The sequence below is a fragment of the Ascaphus truei genome, chromosome 3 (assembly GCF_040206685.1).
Source record: "Ascaphus truei isolate aAscTru1 chromosome 3, aAscTru1.hap1, whole genome shotgun sequence".
Classification (NCBI taxonomy): Eukaryota; Metazoa; Chordata; class Amphibia; order Anura; family Ascaphidae; genus Ascaphus; species Ascaphus truei.
The window spans coordinates 380312785-380339076 of record NC_134485.1 but is presented as its reverse complement, the minus strand read 5'-3'; the positions used below and the strand labels follow the sequence as shown (position 1 = coordinate 380339076).

At 42.3% G+C, this 26292-nt stretch overlaps 1 protein-coding gene across 4 annotated transcripts in view; it reads left to right on the top strand.

Annotated features, from left to right (window-relative positions):
• ZC3H12C (zinc finger CCCH-type containing 12C) overlaps nucleotides 1-26292 on the top strand; it is a 113052-nt gene that overhangs the window by 62225 nt on the left and 24535 nt on the right. The window contains exons 1-2 of one of the 4 annotated variants that reach the window (XM_075592326.1): nucleotides 8615-8943; nucleotides 10265-10335. The exons of 1 other annotated variant lie outside the window; for it this stretch is intronic. Coding sequence is in view for 1 of the 3 variants with exons in the window: in XM_075592325.1 (XP_075448440.1) it covers nucleotides 8920-8943 (24 nt within the window). In the remaining 2 variants the exon portion in view is untranslated. 2 more of the 4 variants (XM_075592325.1, XM_075592328.1) reach the window with 2 other exon arrangements.

Genomic DNA, 26292 nt, shown 5'->3' with positions numbered 1-26292 from the left:
ACTCACGCACTCAGGCACACACACACACAGACAGGCACTCAGGCACACACATATACACACACAAACACGCACTCAGGCACACACACAGACAGGCACTCAGGCACACACATACACACATACAGACAGGCACTCACGCACTCAGGCACACACATACACACACACACAGACAGGCACTCAGGCACACACACACAGACAGGCACTCAGATACACACACACAGACAGGCACTCACGCAGCTTTCCCCCCACACTCTCCTCCCCACTCCCCGAAGCCTCCCCTCCTCAGTGGCTCACAGCCACACCACGTGACGCGTCGCCGCTTGGGATTACAATTCTCTTGAATCCCCTGGCGGCTGACGCGTCACAGCGTGTAGTGAGCTGTGCAGCCAGGGGGGACTGGGCCCGGCTCGGGAGGATTCCCCTGCTGGTGGGGAACGCTCGTGCAGCCGCCCGCGCCGCCGGGTGCAGCGGGTCCCAGCCCTAAGACTTGGTGCCCCAGCAATTGCCAACCAATGGCTTCCATAGTCAACTCTATTCTGTCTGCTGGCCATATCCCTAAGACCTAGAAAGCTGCCAGAGTTGTCCCAATCTTCAAAAGTGGGGACAAAAACACTGTCTCAAACTACAGGCCAATCTCCCTTCTCCCAATCCTATCCAAAGTCATGGAAAAATGTGTCCACTCCCAATTAAGCGTTTACTATAACAAGACAAATTTCCCAAGCCAATTCCAATCTGGCTTTCGCCCCAAACACTCTACAGTAACTACCCTGCTAAAAGTTTGCAATGAAATCCAGTGTGGAATGGAACGGGGACAACTTACTGGTGCAGTATTCCTAGATTTTGCAAAGGCTGTTGATCATGTTATCCTGCTTAACAAACTCCAGAGCTCTGGAATAGGGAAGCATGCTTTAAACTGGTTTCAGTCCTACCTATCAGGTAGATCCCAACATGTGTCCATCTCTGGCTCTAACTCTAACCCCCTGGCTATCACCGGTGGCGTCCCGCAAGGCTCTGTTCTGGGGCCCCTACTCTTCTCAGTGTTTATCAATGATCTTCCCACCGCTTGTCAGGAAGCCTCAATACACATGTATGCAGATGACACAATCCTATATGCACACAGTCATAGCCTCTCTGACCTTCAACACATGCTTCAGTCTGACTTTTTCAGACTCGAAAACTGGATTTCCCAAAACAAACTGTTTTTAAACACTGACAAGACTGTAACAGTGGTGTTTGGGACCAAGACTAAATTTTTAAAGCTTTCAGCGACTGAGCTCCAGATTACAACCAACACTAACACCACCCTAACTCCTGTTACTAGTTTTAAATACCTGGGCATATGGTTTGACTCCCACTTAACATTCGGGATGCACATTAATACCCTGACAACCAAGACCTATGCCAAACTAGGGGTACTCTACAGGAACAAATCCTCCCTAAGTCTCCTGGTCAGAAAACGTATCGCACGTAATGCCAATTATTGACTATGGAGACATAGTATATGGCTCGGCACCTCAAACCCACCTTAGCAAACTTAACACCCTCTACAACTCAATTTGTCGTTTTGTTCTCCAATGCAACTATAACACACATCACTGCGAAATGCTCAAAGAACTAGATTGGTCATCACTCGAGTCTAGGCGCAAAGTTCACCTTTCCTGTCTTGCCTTCAAATTCATTATGGGCAAGCTACCCAGCTACCTGAACAAGCTCCTCACCCCTACCACATGCAGCACCTATCATCTGAGATCAGACTCCAAAAGACTGTTCATGGTCCCAAGGCTCAACAAAGTATCCGGCCGCTCCTCCTTCTCTTACCGTGCACCCCAAAACTGGAACAACCTACCAGAGACTCTTACATCCACCACCAGTCTAAGTTCTTTTAAATCTAAGGCTGTCTCACATTTTAATGTGGTCTGTAACTGTTTCATACTCCCATAATATATATTTACTTTAACTGTGCATGCAATGTCTTGTATATAATGTATACCCTGCTCATTATGTAACTGTATTTGTAAACATGTATTATTTGTCTTAACTCTGTGCCCAGGACATACTTGAAAACGAGAGGTAACTCTCAATGTAGAACTTTCTGGTAAAATATTTTATAAATAAATAAATACAAATGGGCCAGGAGTTCGGCGGAGCTATTAAATATATTTTCTAAATCTACCCACCTATATTGATTTTTCTGGGAATGCCAAAAAATTATCTGTTTCAAATGGGAAGCTAAATAATATTTCTTAATATCAGGGACCGCCAGACCTCCTCTTTCTCTGGGTGCGAGCATAACTGATCTCGCAACTCTTGGTCTTTTGTTACCCCAAATGAACTGCATAATATTATTCTGTAAATCCCTTACGTATTTTATCGGGATAGAGACCGGAAGTGTCTGAAAACAATATAACATTCATCTTAACTGATATAATACGGCCCATCCAAGTGATTTGGTGTCCAATCCATATTAAAAGATCTCGTTTGATTCTTGTGAAAAGCTCTGGGTGGTTTTATTTGTAAAGAGATTTGGTAATTTTTTGTAAGAAAGATCCCTAAATATTTCAATTTTGCTGTATTCCAATGGTAATTGAAGTTTAATTGAATTCGTTTTACCTCAATGTCTGATGAGGTTAAATTTAGTGCCTCTGACTTGGCAGAATTAATTTATAGCCCGAAACAGAGCCAAACCCAGAAAGCTCTTCTTCTAAATTGGGAAGTCAGGGGATTAGAGTTTCAAAATAATATCATCAGCAAACAAAGATAATTTGACATTTTCCAGGCGGATTTTAATACCCTGTATGTTTGAGTTTTTCCTAATTTCAGTTGCAAGCGGCGACATTCACTTCTTTTAAATAAGTGCAGGTATGTACAGTGTCATCCTTGATATAGATGTTTAAATCAAGGAAATTGATTAAATCAACACTGCTTGTACAGGTAAATGTCAAATTATTTGTTTAAGAATTCAAAGAGTTAAACTCAGATAACGTAGATTCATCACCCTGTGAAATGAGTAAAATATCATCGATGTATCTCTGCCACAGATTATTCTTTGTGGGAGATGCATCAATATCCCATATAAATCTCTCTTCAAATTAACCCATAAATAAATTGGCAAAACCAGTGTCCCAAGTTTGTAAATAAAATGATTGATCAAATATAAAAGAATGATGTTCAAGTATAAAGTCAATGCATTTCAGAATAAAGTCTCTTTGGATACAGGGTTAACACCCATCATGGTCCAAAAAATACTTCACTGCCTTCAACCCATTCATGTTTAATGAAATATATAAAGACTGTGTGTCTAAAGTGACAAGCCTTTATCCTTCACACCAGGTGACCGATTTCAATAACTTTAGTGTTGCTGTGGTTTTCAGATATGAGGTGAATTTGATAACTAGATCTTGCAGAGAGGTATCTACATAAAAGGAGAAATTTGATGTGAGTGAATTATAAAGATTACCTGTCTATTTGCCTTTGTCTCTATCTTCCCCGTTGTGTATCTTTCCCTTCCCCTCTACTGTGTGCAGGTCCGCCAACAGAAATCATGGGGCCCGGGACAAATAAAAGGAGCAGCCCCCCCCCCCCCGAAACCATAGCGCACCCCCCTCCCCCGAACCCATAGCGCACCTACCACGAAAAAATATTTTTTAGCGCGCAACTTTTACTTAACTGTTTTCTTATTGTGATACAGAAAAACATTACAATGCAACCTGTTTATTTTTATATTTTCAACAAAAGACATGTTACTGCCTGCCTGGGTGAGTGGGCGGGCGAATGACAGTGGGTGGGTGGATGAATGATGGTGCGTGAATGACGGTGGGTGGATGAATGACTGTGGGTGGGTGACGGTGGGTGACAGTGACTGGGTGGGTGACAGTGACTGGGTGGGTGGGTGACAGTGGGTGACAGTGACTGGGTGGGGTGACTTACCTTGACTGCGTGGGTGCAGCTTGCCGCCGGACGCTTCCCCCTCCTGCCCCCGATATCCCCGTGGCAGCTGCCCGGGACGGGAGGTGGCCTTGGGGGAGGAAGCGCGGGAGTTGGGCTCGGGGGCGCGCGGGAAGCTGGCTGAGGGGAGGAGCGGGCCACAGGAGGAGCTGGTACTTCCCCCTCTGTCCCACGTTGGGAGCGGGGGGGGGGGACCGGGCCGCAGGAGGAGCTGGCTGGTACTTCCCCCTCCATCCCATGTTGGGAGCGGGCCGCAGGAGGAGCTGGCTGGTACTTCCCCCTCCGTCCCACGTTGGGGGCGGGCCACAGAGGAGCTGTTACTTCCCCCTCCGTCCCACGATGGGAGCGGGGGCGGGCCGCAGAGGAGCTGTTACTTCCCCCTCCGTCCCACGTTGGAGGAATTGCCGCCATTTTTTTAAACTTTTTTTTTACATTTATTTAATTAACGCTCAGACCCACGGTGCCTGGGACGTCAGTGCCCTTTGTCCCCCCTGTTGGCGGCCCTGACTGTGTGTATGTGTCTCTTTCTGCCAATCTGCTCTCTCTGTCTATCTGTTTCTCTGCCCTTCTATTTCTAAGCCCCTCTGCTCTGTCTCCCTCTGTCTCTCTGCTCTGTTTTTCTTTCTCTGCTTCACTGATGTCTCTCTCTGCCCCTCTGCTCTGTCTCTCTTTCTCTGCCTCTCTGGTCTGCCTTTCTCTGCCCCTCTGCTCTGTTCCTTTCCCTCTCTCTGCCACTTTTGCCTCCTCACTCTCACCCTTCATTCTTTTGCTGATGCCGATGCATCAGCATCGATGCTAAGGCAGGGATGACTTTAAAGGGAGGTCATGCCACAAGAACGCTTGTTGTTGAGTGGTTCACACTAAACCCAAGCATGAATGGAAAGCTTGGTTTTGCCTCGTATTCAGTTCAGGCCAAGACACACAGTTCCGAGCTGCTGCTCAGATTTTTCTGAACCGCGGGGGGATCGGATTAGTGAAATTTGAACTTGCCCATCACTACTTCAGATATTACTTCTTTTTGTGTAGTGATTTAATGGATGCTGACCTTTTCTTCTCTCATTAGAAGTAGTTAGTTTACTATTTATTAAAATATTTGAATATACAATATAATATTTTTTTTTAGGGAATGTACTGTATCTCTAATATAAATGTATCAGTACCTCCATTTGGCTCTATAATAATAATAAAATGTTTTTCCTTTATAGCACTAACATTGCACGAGTCCAGTCGTAAAAAGCTTACAATCTAATTTTGATTAATTATACCCAAAGTGCTCTTTAACTAAAGCTTATTGAATTGAGAAGTTGTAACTACTGTAGCAATCACTGAAAGAAAAATATAAATCGGTGTGTTTAGCGTTTCTGTTGCTACAGTATTTACTTTTTTCAACCCTTTTATGTAATACTTTGTTGCGAAATATCTGAATGTAGTAAATATCCCCTAACGCAGCGGTGCGCAAACTGGGGGGCGCGCAAGATTGTTTAGGGGGGGCGCAGGAAGCAGCGGCGATTTTGCCAGGAGCAGAGGGAAAAAAGCCGTCTGCAGCTGCAATTTTTCTTTTGGCCATTAGGTGGCGCTGTGCTGCGCTGTGCTACAGTACACAGCAGCATCTCGTTGCTTCCTGCATCAGCGTGTGACATGGGGAGAGGGGGTGAGTGAGACTGGCACATGGGGGAGTGTGACATGGGGAGAGGGGGTGAGTGAGACTGGCACATGGGGGAGTGAGACTGGCACATGGGGGAGTGAGACTGGCACATGGGGGAGTGAGACTGGCACATGGGGGAGTGAGACTGGGACATGGGGGAGTGAGACTGGCACATGGGGGAGTGAGACTGGGACATGGGGGAGTGAGACTGGGACATGGGGGGGAGTGAGACTGGGACATGGGGGAGTGAGACTGGGACATGGGGGGTGAGACTGGCACATGGGGGGGAGTGAGACTGGAACATGGGGGAGTGAGACTGGCACATGGGGGAGTGAGACTGGGACATGGGGGAGTGAGACTGGGACATGGGGGGGAATGAGACTGGGACATGGGGGGAGTGAGACTGGGACATGGGGGGTGAGACTGGCACATGGGGGAGTGAGACTGGGACATGGGGGAGTGAGACTGGGACATGGGGGAGTGAGACTGGGACATGGGGGGGAGTGAGACTGGGACATGGGGGTGAGTGAGACTGGGACATGGGGGGGAGTGAGACTGGGACATGGGGGGGAGTGAGACTGGGACATGGGGGGGAGTGAGACTGGGACATGGGGGGGAGTGAGACTGGGACATGGGGGGGAGTGAGACTGGGACATGGGGGGAGTGAGACTGGGACATGGGGGGTGAGACTGGCACATGGGGGAGTGAGACTGGGACATGGGGGAGTGAGACTGGGACATGGGGGAGTGAGACTGGGACATGGGGGGGAGTGAGACTGGGACATGGGGGGGAGTGAGACTGGGACATGGGGGGGAGTGAGACTGGGACATGGGGGGGTGAGACTGGGACATGGGGGAGTGAGACTGGGACATGGGGGGGAGTGAGACTGGGACATGGGGGGGAGTGAGACTAGGACATGGGGTGGGAGTGAGACTGGGACCTGGGGGAGTGAGACTGGGACATGGGGGGGAGTGAGACTGGGACATGGGGGGGAGTGAGACTAGGACATGGGGTGGGAGTGAGACTGGGACATGGGGGAGTGAGACTGGGACATGGGGGGGAGTGAGACTGGGACATGGGGGGGAGTGAGACTGGGACATGGGGGGGAGTGAGACTGGGACATGGGGGGGAGTGAGACTGGGACATGGGGGGGAGTGAGACTGGGACATGGGGGGGAGTGAGACTGGGACATGGGGGGGAGTGAGACTGGGACATGGGGGGGAGTGAGACTGGGACATGGGGGGGAGTGAGACTGGGACATGGGGGGGTGAGACTGGGACATGGGGGAGTGAGACTGGGACATGGGGGGGAGTGAGACTAGGACATGGGGCGGGAGTGAGACTGGGACATGGGGCGGGAGTGAGACTGGGACATGGGGGGGGGAGACTGGGACATGTGGGGGGAGTGAGACTGGGACATGGGGGGGAGAGAGACTGGGACATGGGGGGAGTGAGACTGGGACATGGGGGGGGGGAGAGACTGGGACATGGGGGGAGTGAGACTGGGACATGGGGGGGTGAGAGTGGGACATGGGGGGTGGGAGAGTGAGACTGGGACATGGGGGAGTGAGTGTGAGACTGGGACATGGGGGAGTGAGTGTGAGACTGAGGCATGAGGAGGGTGTGAGTGACATGAGGAGTGTGAGATGGGGAGGGGGGTGAGAGTGAGTGTGACATGGGGAGGGGGGGGTGAAAGAGCTACATGGGGATGGGGATGAGAGAGACATTGGTGGGAGGGAGGGAGACACTGGCAGGAGGGAGAGAGACACACAATGGCTGGAGGGAGAGTGTGAGAGAGACACCGGGTGGAGGGAGAAACAATAGCTGGTTGGAGAGTGCAAGAGAGACACTGGGGGGAGGGAGAGGCAATGGCTGGAAGGAGAGTGAGAGACAATGGAGGGAGGGAGACACTAGGGGGAGGGAGAAAGAGAGAGAGACACACAGGGGGAGGGAAAGAGAGTGGGGGGAGACACTGAGGGGAGGGATAGAGAGGGACTGGAGGGGGAGTGAGAAATACAGGGAGTTGGAGAGACTGGAAGAGGAGTGTGAGACTGGAAGAGGGGAGAGAGTGAGAGACAATGGGGGGAGGGAGAAAGAGACACACACTGGGGGGAGGGAAATAGAGTGGGGGGGGAGGGGGAGACACTGAGGGGAGGAATAGAGAGGGACTGGAGGGGGAGTGAGAAATACAGGGAGAGACTTGAAGAGGTTAGAGAGGTCCTGAGGTGTTCTAATGTGGCGGGAAGAGAGAGATTAATAATACAGCAGAAATGGGAACGCTATTAGACAAATATTATAATATTTATTTTTAAGTTATGTAATTTGTGCTATAAATACTTTTTTTGTAGACGCGTGGCGGGGGCGTTACAAAGCTGGTTCGCCTCAATGGCTGAACCAGCTCACGTGCACTGACGTCATGTGATTTTGATTACATCAGGCAGGGGGGGCCCGAGAAATTTCATGGATGAAAAGGGGGGCTCGGCATAAAAAGTTTGCTCACCCCTGCCCTAACGTCTGTCTTAGTTATTTGATTAGTCCGAGTTTTCATGCTTGTTTCACGAAATTGAGTTATGTATGAACGTCTTCTTCGTACGTTAATTGTTTGTTGTTCTGGTTATTGTTGTAAAAACTATGTTCTGAAAATAGCTATTACTTGTGTGAAATGATCCTCTATTTTGAGGTGCAATCAACATTTGTGATGTTTCTTCTAACCTTTTTTCATAGAGCGACTTTTCTATTGCCTTTTCAGCAATATTGCTCTCTATTGTTTTTTTTTCATGGCGTACTTAAGAATTTTACGCAGCACTTGTCCCATCTCCGTCATCCCTGTAATATTTTGAAAACCCTATATAAAAAAAAAAATTAAGCTTTTGCCGCAAAATAATTCCCTTCTTTGTTTTATGAAATCAGAAACAATGAGTGAAAGCGAAGTCTGCACTGAGCCAGGTGTTTCTTGTTTGGCAGCTTGCTCCCTAATGACTTTGGCTCTCATAGAGCAGCTGCCTGCTTGCCTCCTTTGTATGGCCCATTGTTGCAGCACACCCCTCGTTAATGCACATGCTGCCCCGGGGCAGACCCTGGGAATGAAATCAACTTGCTTATCTTAGAAACCTACAAACCTGACACAGGGTGGGGAGGTTGCCTTGCATCTGCCTAGCCAAGTTATTGTCAGCCTGCTATTCTGCGATTGGCTGCTTTTTCTGCTCAGTAATAGGTTAAGCAAAGACACTGCTATTCCATCTGTTCAGCTATTCATTGTTCTGCCTGCCTGCCTGGAAGCCTGCAGCTAAAATTGCGTTAAGGAGTTGCTGTTAAAACTGCTACAAGAAACCAATGTCTGTGTGCTTCCCACCTAAAGTAAGTTCATAGATTTGTTCAAATTGTTGGATTTTGAAAAATATATTTTCTTGTCTTGGCACCACGGTTTACAGGAGAATAAGTGGCTATAGCAGGATGAATACGACATTCGCAGTTGAAATATTTTGGTTAAAAAATAAAAAAAAATCCGTTTATAGATTTGAGGTGTATGTGTATAATGCACACTGGTATTTAATTCGCTTGGCTGCTTTACTTATTTTTAGACGTTGTATTGTGGATTCTGATGAAGCTGAAGAAATACATTTGACTCTAAATCGAGTACAGAGCAGGTGCACAGATGTCCTGTGCTGTGCAGTTGCTTCCCAGTTGATAGAAATGTGTTTTGTCTTTTGTGACCATTTTAGGGCAATGTGTGTGAAATAATTATCTGGGGACGGTTGTATCACTTCTAACCAGTGTGTGAAGGAATAACCCCACTTCGGTCAATCATAAAAGTATGTCAAATGAATAAGATTTCATAAGAATTTTGACATGGCTCACCCCAGGATTGTAACATGTGTACAGTACAAGAAGTGCCCTTTGCCATCTACGTACATACTGTGCAAACCAAATTACCAAACGGGGGTAATAGTTTTTATATTTGTATGTACATAAATAATAAAGGGCACTTCTTTTACAGATGTTGGAAGGTTATGTTTTTTAAAAAATATCTACATATCTTGTGGCTAATTCACAAATGTCCTTTAAGGGAGCTGCATGGACAGCTCCATAGTGTATGTCAGAGGTTTTTAATTTAGATTGTAAGCTCTCTAAGGCAGGTGTTGATTGTGTTTGCATCATTCTACTCTTTATACTGCTGCATGCACTGTCCGTGCTATTCAAGAATATTATTATTTGCTATTGTATTCATTTCATTTATTTTTGAGAACCTGCTTTTTTGTACTTAACATTTTGGAAAAACCTTACAACATACGTTATAAATACACTGTACCCTGTGATTTTAGGATATTTCCTTTAACTAAGCGCTTTATCATGTTTATTTTAAACACACACACACACATATTGTAATATCCATGTTAAATCCTTTTTTTGTTTTGTGCTCCAGATTGAACTGTTCAAAAGCCCACAAACTCTCAAAGGCCTTTCAAATATCAGTTTGGAGGCAAAGCAGGTGCACAAAGAGTTAAAAAGAGGCAGCAATCGTAGCACATGCCCCATTATGTGAACATATGCATTAGTCTATTGAAAGTTTTCAGGAGATGGGCAGGCCACCAGTTGCTGGTCTCCTGCAGTTCCAGTAGACATCTGTTGCCCCAGAGCATTAACCAATCTGTTCAATGGGACATCTTTTCTTTGTTAGATGGAGGCTTGCAGACAACAGTACTCACTGGAATACAATGGTAATTAAATTCACAGATACCAGTGCCAAAGGTATTTATTAAATATTCATTATTTTGCTTGCATTGTTTCTGAACATTTGATTAAAGCATTTAGCAAGAAAAGCTGTCATGCTGAAATTCTAAATTAATTACAATTAAGGAAAACATTGTTATTGGCACAATTTTCTATTATGGTAATGCAGAACAAGTAACTATTGTGAAGCTCGGTTAAATGTAATGTGGCTGGTTTGTAAAAAAAATATTGTTCGGTTTATTTTTATTGGAGTCGGTTGTATATATATATTTTACATGAGATTATCTCATATTTTCATATGACCTTAACAGCTACCTGTAGGTTCTCTATTTAGTGTGTATGTGGCTAAACAGAAATAGGGCTACTGTATGCTTAGTATGTGTTCATACATGCTGAATATACTGTATCAAGAAACACTCAATATGTATGTATCATATATACATGGCTAATACAAATAGTGACTTTAATTCTGTTATGTACATGTGCATAAATAAAACAAAAATAACTTTTTTTATCCTACCACTGTACATAGAAACATTCAAATGTTTTCTATTGCCATTTATTGTAAGTACAATACAAAGCTGGATTAAACCTGTTACTTATTACGTGTTTTGTAGTTGTCAGAATTAATTCACTTATTACATTTTCGACAGCAAAATGATGAGGAACACTACATGCCTATAGTATATACTTTTGTTTAAATATAAATAACAGCCCTTTAGTTATATAAATGCTAAATTGCACCTGCTTACAACTGTGCTCTTCAGTGGGCAAATTGGCATATCCTCTGAATAATGTGGCGTAGTAAATATGTATTCTCCACCCCTGACGAAGTGTGGGCAGCCACACGAAACGTACGTAGGGGTTTTATGAAGGGGGCATTTTTAGCAGATGGCAGTGACTTCTGAGGTACTCCGGTGATCAGGTGGTTTTGCGGTATTCTTATAATAACCTTCAGATACTGAGTGGCTCTATTCCGCTTGTGACTCTCTGTAGATCAGAGTGTGTGATAAAGAGCTTTTCATGCACTTTGTTACACGGACGCAACATAGTTGCTGCTGTGATTTACTGCAGCTCAGGCTGTTTGCGAAATACCTAATACGCTTTGCCACACGGTGGTAACACTGTTGCTCATATTACTCTGTGCAGCTCAAACTGTGAGAGTATTCATACCTAATGCGCTTTGCCACACGGACGCAACATATTCTCCACATGTGTCAATAGTAGTACAGCATTGTATTTTAAGTGTTGATTTTGACCCTCAAACTAGGGCTTACACCACTTAATACATTTATGAATGTTTGTAGCACACTATTATGAGGCTGCGCTTCTAGTGACAGCGACGCGACGTCGCTTCAAAACAAATGCATTGCCGGCTTGGTCACGATCGCTGGAAGTCATCTCAATTTGTTTTTTCCAGCAACTGTAGCCTGACGTCGCGTCGCCGGCACTATAAGCGTAGCCTGACAGTGTCATGCTCAACCATATCATGCCTAGTATTTCTTCATAGACTTGGAGTATTTGTCCTATGTGTAGTATATTAACCTACTGATTGGAGTAAAAGGTTTACTATCTAGCACAGCGGTGCACAAACTGGGGGGATGCAAGATTGGTCAGAGGGGGGCGCGGCGGTTGCAGAGGCCCCATGCTCTTCCCCTGAGGCATTTAAATTAATGCCGGGGATCGCGTGAGGCCTCTGCAACTTCACTAACCTTCTCTTCAGCGCCCGTCACCATGGCGTCAAATTACACCGCGGGGTCATGTGATGTCACGTTGGCAGGACAATGTGACGTCACGTGACCCCGCTGCGTCATTGGACTCCGAAGAGAAGGTAAGGGAGGGGGGGGGGGTGCATCATGGAAAGATTGTGCACCCCAGAACTAGCACACCTTGCTTGGTATACCATTGCACTAATGTACTATCTAATTGATAGACCTGCATCTATGTGCTATCATGATATACTATAGCAGCCATCATGGGGATTTTAAAGCACTGTAAATAGTTTTCACTTACGTCGCTTACTAATAAAGTATTTGATTATTTGTTCAAGTGGGAGACAATAAATACCATATATATACTGTGTAACCTGGTATTTATATATTCTTTATACACTTCGGAATGCCTCCTTAAAGTAGTCTTCATATTGTTAGGACTATTCAGTCAGTAATACATTTGGCATAATTTATCACTGAGTGCAATATGAGGGCTCTTTTGTAGGATTTCTTTCCCACACTAAATGTTGTTGGGTTATGTATTATATATCCTCTGCACCGGATATATGAGAGTTCATATTTCTCCTTGACATAGCAATTTTGGCTGAGCGGATGATCAAAAGACAGTAGTTTAATACAAATAGTGACTTTAATTCTGTTTCTTATGTACACGTGTATAAATAAAACAGAAATAACTTTTTATCCTCCTCCCCCACTGTACATAGAAACATTCAAATTTGTTCTATTGCCATTTATTGTAAGTACAGGCATACCCCGGTTTAAGGACACTCACTTTAAGTACACTCGCGAGTAAGTACATATCGCCCAATAGGCAAACGCCAGCTCACGCATGCGCCTGTCAGCACGTCCTGAACAGCAATACCGGCTCCCTACCTGTACCGAAGCTGTGCGCAAGCGGGGGACTATAGAGCCTGTTACAAATGCGTTATTTACATCAGTTATGCACGTATAGGACGATTGCAGTACAGTACATGCATCGATAAGTAGGAAAAGGCAGTGCTTCACTTTAAGTACATTTTCGCTTTACATACATGCTCCGGTCCCATTGCGTACGTTAATGCGGGGTATGCCTGTACTGTACAATACAAAGCTGTATCAGACCTGTTACTTATTACATGTTTTGTAGTTATCAGTCAGAATTAATTAGCTTATTACATTTTCTACAGCAAACTTCAGTGGGCAAATTGGCATATCCCCTGAATAATGTGGCTTAGTAAATATGCACACAGTTGTACTCCTGCAATGGGAAGAGCATTGCCATGCAATCTCTTATTTGTGGAGGGGTTGGGGGGATCTTGGCATGAAGAGGAGGGGGCAGCATGTACAGTAACTCGATATAATGGTTTATGCTGTTTAGTGAATCACGACTACAGGACTTTCCAAAAATTGCGAAAACGTATTTTAACAAGCATTTTAATGTTGTAGAGTTTTTTTTTTTTTTTTAGAGGAATTAGATTTTATTATACTTGGTACTCTGGACATGTACTTGTCTTTGTTTGATTGTGGGGTTTGTAAGCATGGTTGCGGCCTGCTGTCCTAGTAATATTGCATATAATTTATGGGGGAAATGAAGTGCTGGACGTTTTTGAGAGTAATTGCTTTTCTGTGTTTTGCTGTAAAATAACCTCTTGGCATGTACTGCACATTTTTAAAGAAGCAATTTCATGTGAAATACTGTTATGTTTTCTTTCTAAAGTAGAGAAGGTGCTTTTGGAGTTTGTACATAAGCGCTGTATTGATTTCAATATTTGTTAGCTGTAGCCGGAAGGATAGTGACCTGTAGGTGTCATTCTATTTCTTGTACAGTCAAACTCTAAGGCCGGGGCCATAGAGGCTTAATCAGAGCGGAGGCGCGCTGAGGCTGAGGCTCGCCTGCTGAAGTCTGCGCTATTGCATGGACATGCAGGCGAGCCAGCGGGCGCGAAGGGAGCCGGGGGGGAGGTGGTTGGAGGCGGGGCAGTGACGTCGCTGGGCCAATCGCCCGCGACGCACTCACGTCAACGTCACGGCGCCGTGACGTTGACGCTGCTTCAGGCTGATTGGAGGTTTTCAGCCGACAGCGCGCTGAAAAACAGCTTGGCTGGCGGCTGAAAACTCCAAAGCCTCAGCACGCCTGCGGACACTCGCGTGAGCCCCCTCTCAAGGCTCCCTCATTGAGGATGCAGGGGCTCAGCGCTGGAGCGTCCGCACGCCTCAGCGCAGTCTGTGGACTCGGCCTAAGGCTTGTCTTATAGTAGTTGCGGTGTGCGAACGCGCGTGCAAGTGGCGCACGCTTTGTGTGTGTGTGTGTGTGTGTGTGTGTGTGTGTGTGTGTAGAGATTGTGTTTATGTTAATAATGAATGAAATAATATTTTTTAAATAAAAAAAGTTGCACAATAAAAATAATTTTTATTTATTTAACTTTGACACACACACACACACACACACACACACACACACACACACACACACACACACACACACACACACACACACACACACATTACAGCGCCGCTACTAAAAATGTATTATTTTCCCCATCTTCCCCACTGTCGGCCAGCTCCATGCTCACTAACCTCAGCCAATTCTAAGTGCCGCGCGGCCACTATATAACAGCCCTAAAGCAGAGGATGTGTGGTCAAATACTTGGTTGAATTTGTGATAGAAAGGAGTGATACTACAAAAAAAATGCATTGTTACTGTTGACTTCCAAAGTATGTTCTTGTTGTGTTTTGTTTTGTTTTGTGTATACACTGTGAGCCAAGCTTGCAGTGCTTTTTGGTAAAAACCGATTCCTTTTTTTTTAATGTATGGGATTACACATACAATATAGAAACAACTGCAACTAGCACAACAGAAAAACATATGTGCTCCATGGCCCCCTAGTCAAGATGCCACTTCCTCTGTGCTGAAGAAGGTTTCGTCTCCATTCAAATGAATGGGAATAAAATCTTCTCCATCACAGAGCAGCAGCAGCTTCACAACATGAAGAAGAAGGTCTTAAGTGGCAGGGACGGCTGTCGCTGCTGTGCGAATAATTATGTGAAGAGAATGGAAATCACCGACCATAGGTCTTAAAATCCAAAGTTTGGACTCTAAACACTTGGTGATCATATTTTTCCATTCAGGAGCACCTATTTGTTTGCTAATTTGGTAAAGGAAACTCCTTATACGCTGTTAGTATTTTGATGTTTATATGCTGCTGCAGTATTAATAAAAACATAACATAAGGCAGCTGCAGATACTGGAGGTCTTTGCACCCAATACCACAGGGAATGAACAGATACACAGATGCCAGCAAGTGTATGCAAGGCCACCGAATTTGCATGATGACCACAGGCCTGAAAGCTCAATCCATTTGTCCTAGACTTAATGATAAGGTTTCAGATTTCACATGCTTTCATATTGAAAATCCCTGAGCTCCCCTAGTTCAATCAAGTGGTAAATGGCAGGCGTGTGCTGGAGAACTTTGCATTCAGCCGGCTTCTACCAGGGTATAATTTATTCTACTTCTCTTACGTATGTGTATTCCTTCCAACCATATATAATATAAGGGAAACTGGAATAAATTTTGCCATTTGGTCAAATTAAATACATTTATTTTAAATAAAATGTGTTATTATATTAGTAATTGAATATTGTTTTCCTTGCACTTGCCTTTGTTTTATTATTTATTTTTTTACCCTTTTGGCTTCCAGGCGGGACAGCAACCAGGGTTTGCGTTTTTTGTATACAATGTTAAATTCAAAAGTTTCATTGTTAAGCTTCTACATTTCGGACCTATTTTTTTTTTTTTTTTCTTTTGTGTTCTATTTCCAGCAAAGTCGTTGCTTTGCAGAGCGACAGTTCTCTACCCCCTTTTCCATGAATGTCCTTTTAATAACTAGGCATTCGACATAAAGATCTAGACACGATGATTTGCATTCTACTTACTGTGTTAACGTTTCCAGACACCCCATCCCTGCATTTAAATGGGGCTTGCATGGAGATTACATTATTTCTATGCTAAAACAGCATTATTCGGTAGAATGATTTACGCACTGAACCATTATCTTACACTGCGCCACCATGGCGAAATAAGAGTTGTCCCGAACTTTTTCAGTCGAGATTAAAAATGTTCCCCATTAAATATACTTCCTCCAGCCTGAGCACATTGCTAGGCTTATGGAACAATGATGTCGGAGCTTCCAGATTGGTTTGGCAGCTTCATTGTTCTCAGAGGGTAGACCAGACGCACTTATGTCCAAGTCCTTTTTTTTTTTTTCATGGGCTTTTGTTAATACCAAATTATTCTTTCACTGTGATCGCATTCATGATGGCATGTTAAAGAAGTGCATCCTAGCAACTGGAGGCTGGTTGCCCGGGCAACATCGTGCCTAGTAGGTTTTCCTTGTTAGAATACTTTTTTTTTTTGTTGGAAGAGCTGTGAAGGCTGCATTTAAGTAAAAATAAAATAACAAATATCCTTTGGCAGGAATGCTGTCATAATTGGCTGGAGGTTTCACTGAATAGACCTGGAGCATTCCTACGTGGAAAAATTCATTCATTTTCTTACATATCCAATTGTAACTTGAAAACGTAAATACCCTTGATTAGGGCTTTGTATGAGAAATGAGGCTGTGTTTGGTTGCAAGGCTTTTGAATTAAACTAATTTTATGTGCAACTTCTAATGACTTTAACAACAATACGGAGCAATTACCTGCATCGGATTAGTTTGTAGTAATTGATTTGTGTATATATATAGGAATGTCGAACATTTAATGTATACAAAAGTGTTACTTGAAAGAAAGGAAAAAAAAGATTTTAATATATTGGATGTATACTGACATTTTGTAAATTAAAATGACAAGACAAAATGGTGGGTACCTAAAATTAATTTATAAAGCTCTACTCACGATTCAGAGTGTCATAAAAGTATTGGATTAGGAACAGCAGAGAAAACGTTTCAAGTCCCGCCCGATCTTTTATCAGGTTGAACATGATGAAAGATTTGGACGGGACCTGAAATGTTGTTCTCTGCTGTTCCTAATCAAACACTTCAATTCTTGAGTAGAGCTCTATAAATTGTTATGTTTGTCTTTGTGACATTAGAAGTGTTGACCATGCTTTAGGTGTTTGAGTTGAATTGTTTGCTCAATTTATGAATTTTTGCTGTAAATAAAAATTATATATATATCTCATACACATTTTAAGTTATATACAAATGTGTGTGTGTGTGTGTATGATAGATATATATATATATATATATCTATCATGTGAATGTACTCACAAGTGATATTCTTTATTGGCTATATGCTAACGGTGGAGGTTTTTTGTCGCCTTTTCACCCACCCTAACTTAAAATGTGTGTGTGTATGTATATATCTGTACCGGGTTAGCCGAACTTAGAAGAGATACATGTATCTCGAAAGCTCGCCCAAATAAAAGCATTTCGTTAGCCACAAAATGGTATCGCCTATTCGTTTTTGATTTTATATACAGGAGGGTCCCACTAATACGGCGGGTTCCGTTCTGAGGACCCGCCGTAAAGTGAAAATAGCCGGAAAGTGGAACTGGCGATTTTCGTTAGGTGCGCATGCGCAGACCAGCAATGCGCCATCCTGCGCATGCGCGACAGGAGGAAACCCCTCCATTCCGCGCATGCGTGACCCCGGGCTGGCCTGTTCTGCGCATGCGCGACCCCAGCCAACCCGTTCTGCGCATGCGCGAACATGGCGGCCCCCTTCTTGGCACCGCCGTATCGGCGGATCGCCGAAAAGCGGAGCCTGCTGTGTGTGTGTGTATGTATGTAAAAAAAATATCAACTGCATAGAGACAAAGGGGTAAATGATGTCTAGTAGATGCTGCCTAAATGCTATTTTTAACACAAAAACCTGAGTAGTTACTGCACCGACACACTTTATTCGAGCAAATACCCGGTATGTACCTGGCAGATACCTGGAATGCGCCGCTCCTCACCTCTGACAAGCCCCGTTGCATTTGCCTTCCCAGCCTGGGTTCATGCCTGGCTGATGGGCGGCTGATCTGTTAAATGATAATGATTAGGATTTAATAGGCTGCAATGCTTAGCGTGTCTACCTGATGGCATAAATTCATGAATTGTAATGCAGTATATATATATGTACTGTGCAGTATTGCAGCCAACGGGAATAAAATGCTTCAATCCCTGCCGGAAAATAACTCAATGCACTCGGGCAGAAAACAGTCACAAACCTCAATACACCCGGGTATACCCGAATTCGTGGGACTAGCCAAGCTCGAATAAAGTGTGTCGCCAGTGTATGTAGAGTATGGCATTTGGCGCAAACACAGGACAGGGTCCAAAATTAAATGGAAACGTATTTAATGAGGACTATCAATGAATATAAATGTGATATCAATTGGACCTGGAACAAAGAATTACTGTATATGCACTAGAAAGTCTCAATTTCACTGAAACATGAAACAATGTATATAAAAAGTGTTAAAAAAGATCAAAGTGACAAAAAATGAGCTGAAAAATAAGTGTAAATTACACCGAAAACAAGCTTATGTCTTTTGAGTATCTCTGTGGTAATCCATTAGTTAAATACCTATGGTTCAGTGTCCCGAGATCAAAAAACAGCTTTAGCTTGGAGAGAAATTAGCCAGCACCTCTGTTATATGCTGTTACTGGCTCACGATGATATAGGGACCTTCATGCTGATAGGACTCTGCACTTAGTCCAACCTGCTGATATGATTCGGTACTTCAGCACCTCTGATCTTTCGCCAAGTCGTCCCCTCTCTCACCTGCATTTTACCAGATCAGGTGTCTCTCCGATTATTTCGATCTGCACACACACCAGCTCAGCTCAGTTGCTCCGTCCGGCATCGATCTCCAGGGACCTCCCGCCGCTCATCCACGTCGGTACACCGGCTCTGCGTTAGGCAATAGGCAAATCCACCGAGCTCCAATGGTCCGTCAGGCGTCACTCTCCGCTGCGACAGAGACCTCCCACTGCTCGTACACTTTGGCGCAACACCTGCACGACAAGCAAAAGGTGAACCGGCTCAGTTCCGATGTCCTCCAGGCACCGGATGACTTCTCTGTATAGGGGAGGGGCCACCTTCACTTGGTTCAGGGAGTTATTGATCGACAATAGTTAAGAAATGATAAGACACCTAGAGTTCCTTCAAACTTGTATTGTAAAGTTTGAACATACAGCAAGGCATAAACAATGTACAGAAGGGTATACTCGAGGCACCCTACGCGTTTCGTCTATCTCAGACTTCATCAGGGGTATACTGGGGTAATAAAGATATCATATATTTAGACCTGTGTCCGTAACCCCATTGGTTATAAGAAAGAAACCAATTAAGAAGGCTATAATTTAACCAATCACAACGCGTATATACAATATACAATGAGTGCATACTACACAGGAAGAAATATCAAATTGTATACAGCCTATAGTCAAGTGCATTTATACAGTACAGTTATTGAGATATTTTAACACAATCACATCTAAAATAAATAAAATATAATAAACAAAATATTCAGGAAACTGTTTAAATATGGAAAATAACTTCACATGTAAAGCATAATAACATGGAAACCTAGAGGTATCTGACTGGGCACGAAACCAGATGTTTGTAGATATATAATCAATACATCATAAGTTTAACTAAGAGGGACAAATGTGACATACATAGATGCCGACATCGAAGTAGACAAAATGAGATGTCTATAATAATCATATGTCTATATCATATACAGTGAGAACAAAAACGTGTATGGAACCGAATTAGGGAGGAGTGAAAAGGTTAATTCAGTCTTGGAGAAAAGCTCCCAAATCTAAATGGTACCAATGTTTTAACTAGAAGTATCCATTTGGTTTCTAATTTGGAGATCTGATTGACCAGATCACCACCTCTCCAATTCGGTTCCAATAGATCAATTCCCATACATTTAATACTTGCTGGGTTTTGATTGTGAACTTCTTTGAAGTGTCTGGACAGACTATGTTGTGTAAAGCCTTTCTTAATATTGGTGATAGGTTCTGCAAATCTAAGTTTGAGTTTGCGAGTGGTCCTACCTATATATTGTTTTTCGCATGGACATTGAATTAAATATACTACATTAATAGTCACAATAAAAGAAATGATTAATGATGAATTCTTTTTTAGCGTGTGTTGAAGAGAAACCTCTGACATTTTTAACGTCTTGTGGGCTTAGTTTGCACATCTTGCATTTAAAGAATCCCTTTATATTGAGAGGATTTGCAATGCTTTTCTTTACTTGATTTCAAACAGCTAGGGGCAATAGTTTTTTTTTAAGCAAATTAGCTTTCATAAATATAACTCTTGGAATTGGTGGGAGATATGAACTTAGAATAGGGTCTTCCAGTACTAAGTGCCAATATTTACTAATGACCCTGTCCTGTGTTTGCGTCGAATGCTGTACTCTACATAACTACTCAGGTTTTTGTGTTTAAAACCAACATTTAGGCAACATCTCCTAGACATCATTTACCCCTTTGTCTATGTGCACTTGATATTGTGTGGAAAATATTATGTATTGGTTGCAGCACCGATTTAAGGGTTAATAAGACAATATGGATACCTATCAGTCAAGTATTTTTAATTTAAGCGCAATGAGAAGTGTTACTTCTGCTAACATCTTTGACGATGAGAATTTAATTGAAACCACTTTAGTAATTGAAGACAATCTTTCTCATCACTTCTTTGCTCTTGAAAAATTGTTAATTAAAAATGTAAAAGACTATTGCGATGTCACAACCTTGGAACAATATCTTATTACCAATTGAATCCCAAAGGGACTAAGATTATTCAAAATACCTACAGTAGATATCACTAACACTAGCTTTATTGAAGACTGGAACAAACAATTGGACTTCTGTTCATTTGAATTAATTAAATTATTAATTAAGCACAGAAAAGAATCACTTTCAAAAACCGAAATAGAGATTTAAAAACTTCAAGAGTTAATGAAACCTCATTCTGAGAGGGAGGAATTTAAAAAATCCAAAAACTTCAATGAAAAAGTATTAAATACTGAGAAAGATGTAATTTTAACAAAACAAAAGAAATTAAAACGTGACAAAATTTGACTATACCAATAATTGTATTAGAACATGGAAAGAAAAACAAAGTGTAGACCAGAAAATACATAAACAAGGAGACAATAAATATCAATTTATTTCAAATTTTAAACATGAGAATAAGGTTCGTGTTCAAAAACCATCCTACTCTAAAAAATCTACACCAGAAAATAACAAAGTTCCTTATAGGAACACACATAGATATGCAGATAATATGAAACATAGAGATCTACATGGAGAGATCATCATAATAAACAGAAAAAAAGGGAACATTCTCCCAACCAAAATGACTTTCTAAAATTTTATACGGCGAATAAATACACACCACTGGAAACATCTACGCCTTTTTTAGAGAGAAGTGGGAAATTAATCGGGGGGAGGGAACAACAGAACAAGATACAACTAAATTTGAATCCAGGAATGGGAAAAAGGGAAACGTCACTAAGCGAGGAAGTAGAGGAGGACGTAAAACCAAAAACAAAGAAGAGCACATCATAGAGCAGACCTATGAGGGTGTCTTCAATTTGAGCAAAAAAGTTCTTACAATTGAGGAGAAACAAGTCCTAAACAAAGGCTTGGCCTTCACACCATCTAATAAACTATTGTAAGTGTATTTAACATTTATATAGACATAGGCAGGTTTGTTAGGAACTTATCACTCAAGAAATACTTCATTAAACAAAAATTACACATTGAGCAAAGAAATGAAAGTATTACGTCCGCATTGGCCAAACCGATTTCCATCACTGGATTCAAAAAGAAGTCTACATTCTACCCCAGTTATCTTAAAGGGGGTTGTCTGGATATGTTTGAGAAACTACTACGACAAGACTTAGATAAATTGGATAAAGAAAATAAATTAATTAAACCCAATCTGAATACTGGACAATTCAAGGTCATCAAATCTCTTAAAGCTGACACCTCTATAGTCATCAGGTCAGCACAAGGGAGGGGGTGTAGTTGTCCCTCTTAGTTAAACTTATGAGGTATTGATTATATATCTACAAACATCTGGTTTGGTGCCCAGTCAGATACCTCTAGGTTTCCATGTTATTATGCTTTCCATGTGACGTTATTATTTTCCATATTTAAACAGTTTACTGAATATTTTATTTGTTTATTATATTTTATTTATTTTAGATGTGATTGTATTAAAATATCCCAATAACTGTATTGTATAAATACACTTGACTATAGGCTGTATGCAATTGGATATTTCTTCCTGTGTAGTATACACTCAATGGCATTGTGATTGGTTAAAATATATCCTTCTTGATTGGTTTTACAATCTTTCTATTAACCAATGGGGTTACGGACACAGGTACAAATATGATATCTTTATTACCCCAGTTACCACTGATGAAGTCTGAGAGACAAAACGCGTAGGGTCCCTTGAGTATACCCGTCTGTACATTGTTTATGCCTTGCTGTATGTTCAACCTTTATAATACAAGTTTGAAGGAACTCTAGGTGTCTATTATCATTTCTTAACCATTGTCGATCAATAACTCCCTGAACCAAGTGAAGGTGGCCCCTCCCCTATACTGAGAGGTCATCCGGTGCCTGGAGGAACATCGGAGCTGAGCCGGTACATCTGTACACCTTTTGCTTTGCATGCAGGTGTTATGCCAAAGTGTACTCGCGGTGAGAGGTCTCTGTTGCAGCGGAGAGTGACGACTGGCAGACCATTGGAGCTGGGTCGATTTGCCTATTGCCTGACGCAGAGCCGGTGTACCGACATGGATGAGTGGCGGGAGGTCCCTGGAGATCGATGCCAAGTGGAGCAGTCAAGCTGAGCCGGTGAACCCACTGACTGATTGGATGCCGGACGGAGCAACTGAGCTGAACTGGTGTGTGTGCAGCTCCAGATAATCGGAGAGAAGACACCTGATTTGGTAAAACGCAGGTGAGAGAGGGGACGACTTGGCGAAAGATCCGAGGCGCTGAAGTACCGAATCATATCGGCAGGTTGGACTAAGTGCAGAGTCCTATCAGCGTGAAGATCCCTATATCACCTTTACTTTTTTCTGCAAATTTTTTTGTCACTTTGATCTTTTTTTAACACTTTTTATATACATTGTTTCATGTTCCAGTGAAATTGAGACTTTCTAGTGCATATAATTCTTTGTTCCAGGTCCAATTGATATTACATTTATATTCATTTTTTAAATATATATAAACACTAATAGACAATACCGTTCTGTGGCTAACGAAATGCTTTTATTTGGGCGAGCTTTCGAGATACACTGATCTTTTCCGAGCTCGGCTAACACGGTACAGAGATATATTTATATATATATATATATATATATATATATATATATATATTTAGTTGTATAATATGCTGTGAATATTAACTGTGGTAGCCTATTACACAGTGGCATTACATTTCGAAACTGGTTTGATTTGAATTTTGCAAACCATCCAAGGCCATTTAACTTTCACATTTATTGTGACATTGCTTCCATCAACATGATTTTGTATGTTTTGAGACATGCAGAGAAATATTTAGACACTGATGCAGCAAACCCATTTTTGTTTCCCCTAACCTTTTTTGTGTCAAACTTGTTTTTTTTTTGTTTGTTTTAAAAAAAATTATTTATTTTTTTATTAACAGCGGTGACGCCAGGGTGCTCTTTGGAGTTGAACAGAGTTGTTTTCCGCTCCGTGAGACAATAGGAAGCCATTGTGGCTCCCTATTAAGCAGCCATTTAAATCCCACCCGGGAAACAAGGAAGTAATGCTGATAAATACCTTGGGAACGAGTTCCCCAGATCTAAAAAATAAAGGGGTTCAGCTCTGGGAGACACCCCAGTTTCAACCATTAAAAAAAAAAAAAAAACAACATTCAGCGGGATTGCTGCTTGGCAGCAAAGTGCTTTGAAACATGAGAAATGGTTAACCGCATATGCAACTCAAGCTTTTTTTTTTACTTCATCGTAATGGAAAATTCAAGTCAGTGGTTCTCTTTGCTGAAACATTCTGTTATGAAATGCCACTCTTCACAGCAATGCACTGCTTACATCCGTGTTGAGACAACAAATGGCAAAGAGAGTGTATATCCCATATATAAACATTTGATTTAATGGATCATTGGGCAAACGGCTACATAACGGAGCCCAGTGGCCCCCACCAACGCGTTTCGAGCTCTCACTCTTTCTCAAGGTGCACCTCGGATGTAAGCAGTGCTCCAAGCTTCCTGTGATTCATTTACCTGCAAGCTGTGGAAATCGGAAGCACACCCTAATGGAGGAAAATCATCATCCTTTCATGTGAGTTCATTATTCTTCATGTTGTACAACAACTGCATTTTCATCCACATCGATACATGTATGCTTGGACACTATCAAGTGGATGGATTCTTATAGAAGTGATGGTGGAATCCTGACCACCTAGTCGATTTATATAGTGGATGGTTGGTGTTATTTGTAATTACCTATATAGATGATACTCCAGGGATATACACCAGAAGAGACTTAATTATGTGAATAAATTGTGCTTATAATTAGCTATTGATGGCATAAATAGAGCACCATACAGCCTTTGATTGATTTACTCTTCACAGCAATGACTTATTCTGTGGATACTGCATGTAGATCGCTTATAACTACACATGATTTAACTGCATGCGCATGTCCACACATGCAGAATTTATCACAACAAGGGGTCCTATTCATGTTGGAGAAGCCGACTGCATGGAAAGATATATTTACATAAATTAGTCCTACAGCGTGGCTTTGCCGGCTGAGCTCACATGCTCACGTGCACAATGCTTACACTGGCAGTTAGATTTCTGCCGTCCTGCACCTTGTCCTGACTTCTCTCAAGAGTTTTTTTTTTTTTATCCAGCTGTTTTTTTCCTGGTATAATGCAAACATTTTTAAAAGCTTTAGTTTCACCCCTCTGCTGTCAGATGGGCCTACACATTGCTTTTCTCTAGAAGCATAAAAGTATTTTAATAAGATAAAGGTATACTGACTTATGTGACTATACAGACGTTTTATTTTTTTTAATTAATTTCTCTATTTTTAAAACGGAGAACAAGATGACAATGCGAGGATTGAATAACATGTCAGTTGGTCATTATATTGGTAGACAAAAGAAGTGTTTTTAAATGGGTGTTTTTATCAGAATGAGGGAAGGTGCCCCGGTATTGTTGCCTCCCGGGTGAACAATAGGAAGGTTTAAAGCTCCAGCCGGAGTTACGCAGGCCAATAGGAAGCTGCAACATCCTGTGTCCCTGCTTCCTATTGGCCTAACAAAAAAATTGGAGAGCAGGAGCATATTGGTGCCTCCACTATCCAACTAGTAGCTCATTTTTCAAAAAGCACTCCTGGGCGGTTAAAACTTAACATTTAATAAATTACTTACTAAAATAAATTCTACATACAGAGTAATAATAATAGACACACAATGTACTTATAAAGGAAGGGTGGTGGGAAGGTAGGGTTGGGCTAGAGGTGTATAGCACAATTACAATCAACCTAAATAGATTAAAGGAAAAAATGGGCTAATTAACACCTGATGTAACCTATTATTATAGAACATAGAATCTCTAAATTACCACCACTAACAAGACTCCAATACCTATATCGACATATATGTGTTGTGCGGCATCAAGCGTAGCATACCGATCAAACCAAGCTGTAATTGTGGGATGTAGCACCAAACAGTGTAATTGTTGGATAATCTACCACTGCTCTTAACTAATGAAGCGTAATATTACCACTGTAGGTACAACACAATCACAAGTTGGTGGTACGTGGATTGACTCTACGCCTGATGACGTTAACATACACAGCACATAGATCAATAACGAATATAGCTAATAAGGAGTATAAATGATCGAAATCAGCTGTGACTAAACACTCTGCTTAAATGAATAAAAGCAGTACAAAAATGTAACTGTGGTTAATGGGCATGCCATCTGGATTTTACAGTGCTGGTAAGACAATATCTTCTATAAAGCAATCTGCATCATACAATCAAAGAATCTGCTGCAAAACACCGTGCCTTCATGTGTATTGGCAATGAATTTGCCGATATAGGTATTGGAGTCTTGTTAGTGGCGGTAATTTAGAGATCCTATGTTCTATAATAATAAGTTACATCAGGTGTTAATTAGCCCATTTTTTCCTTTAATCTATTTAGGTTGATTGTAATTGTGCTATACACCTCT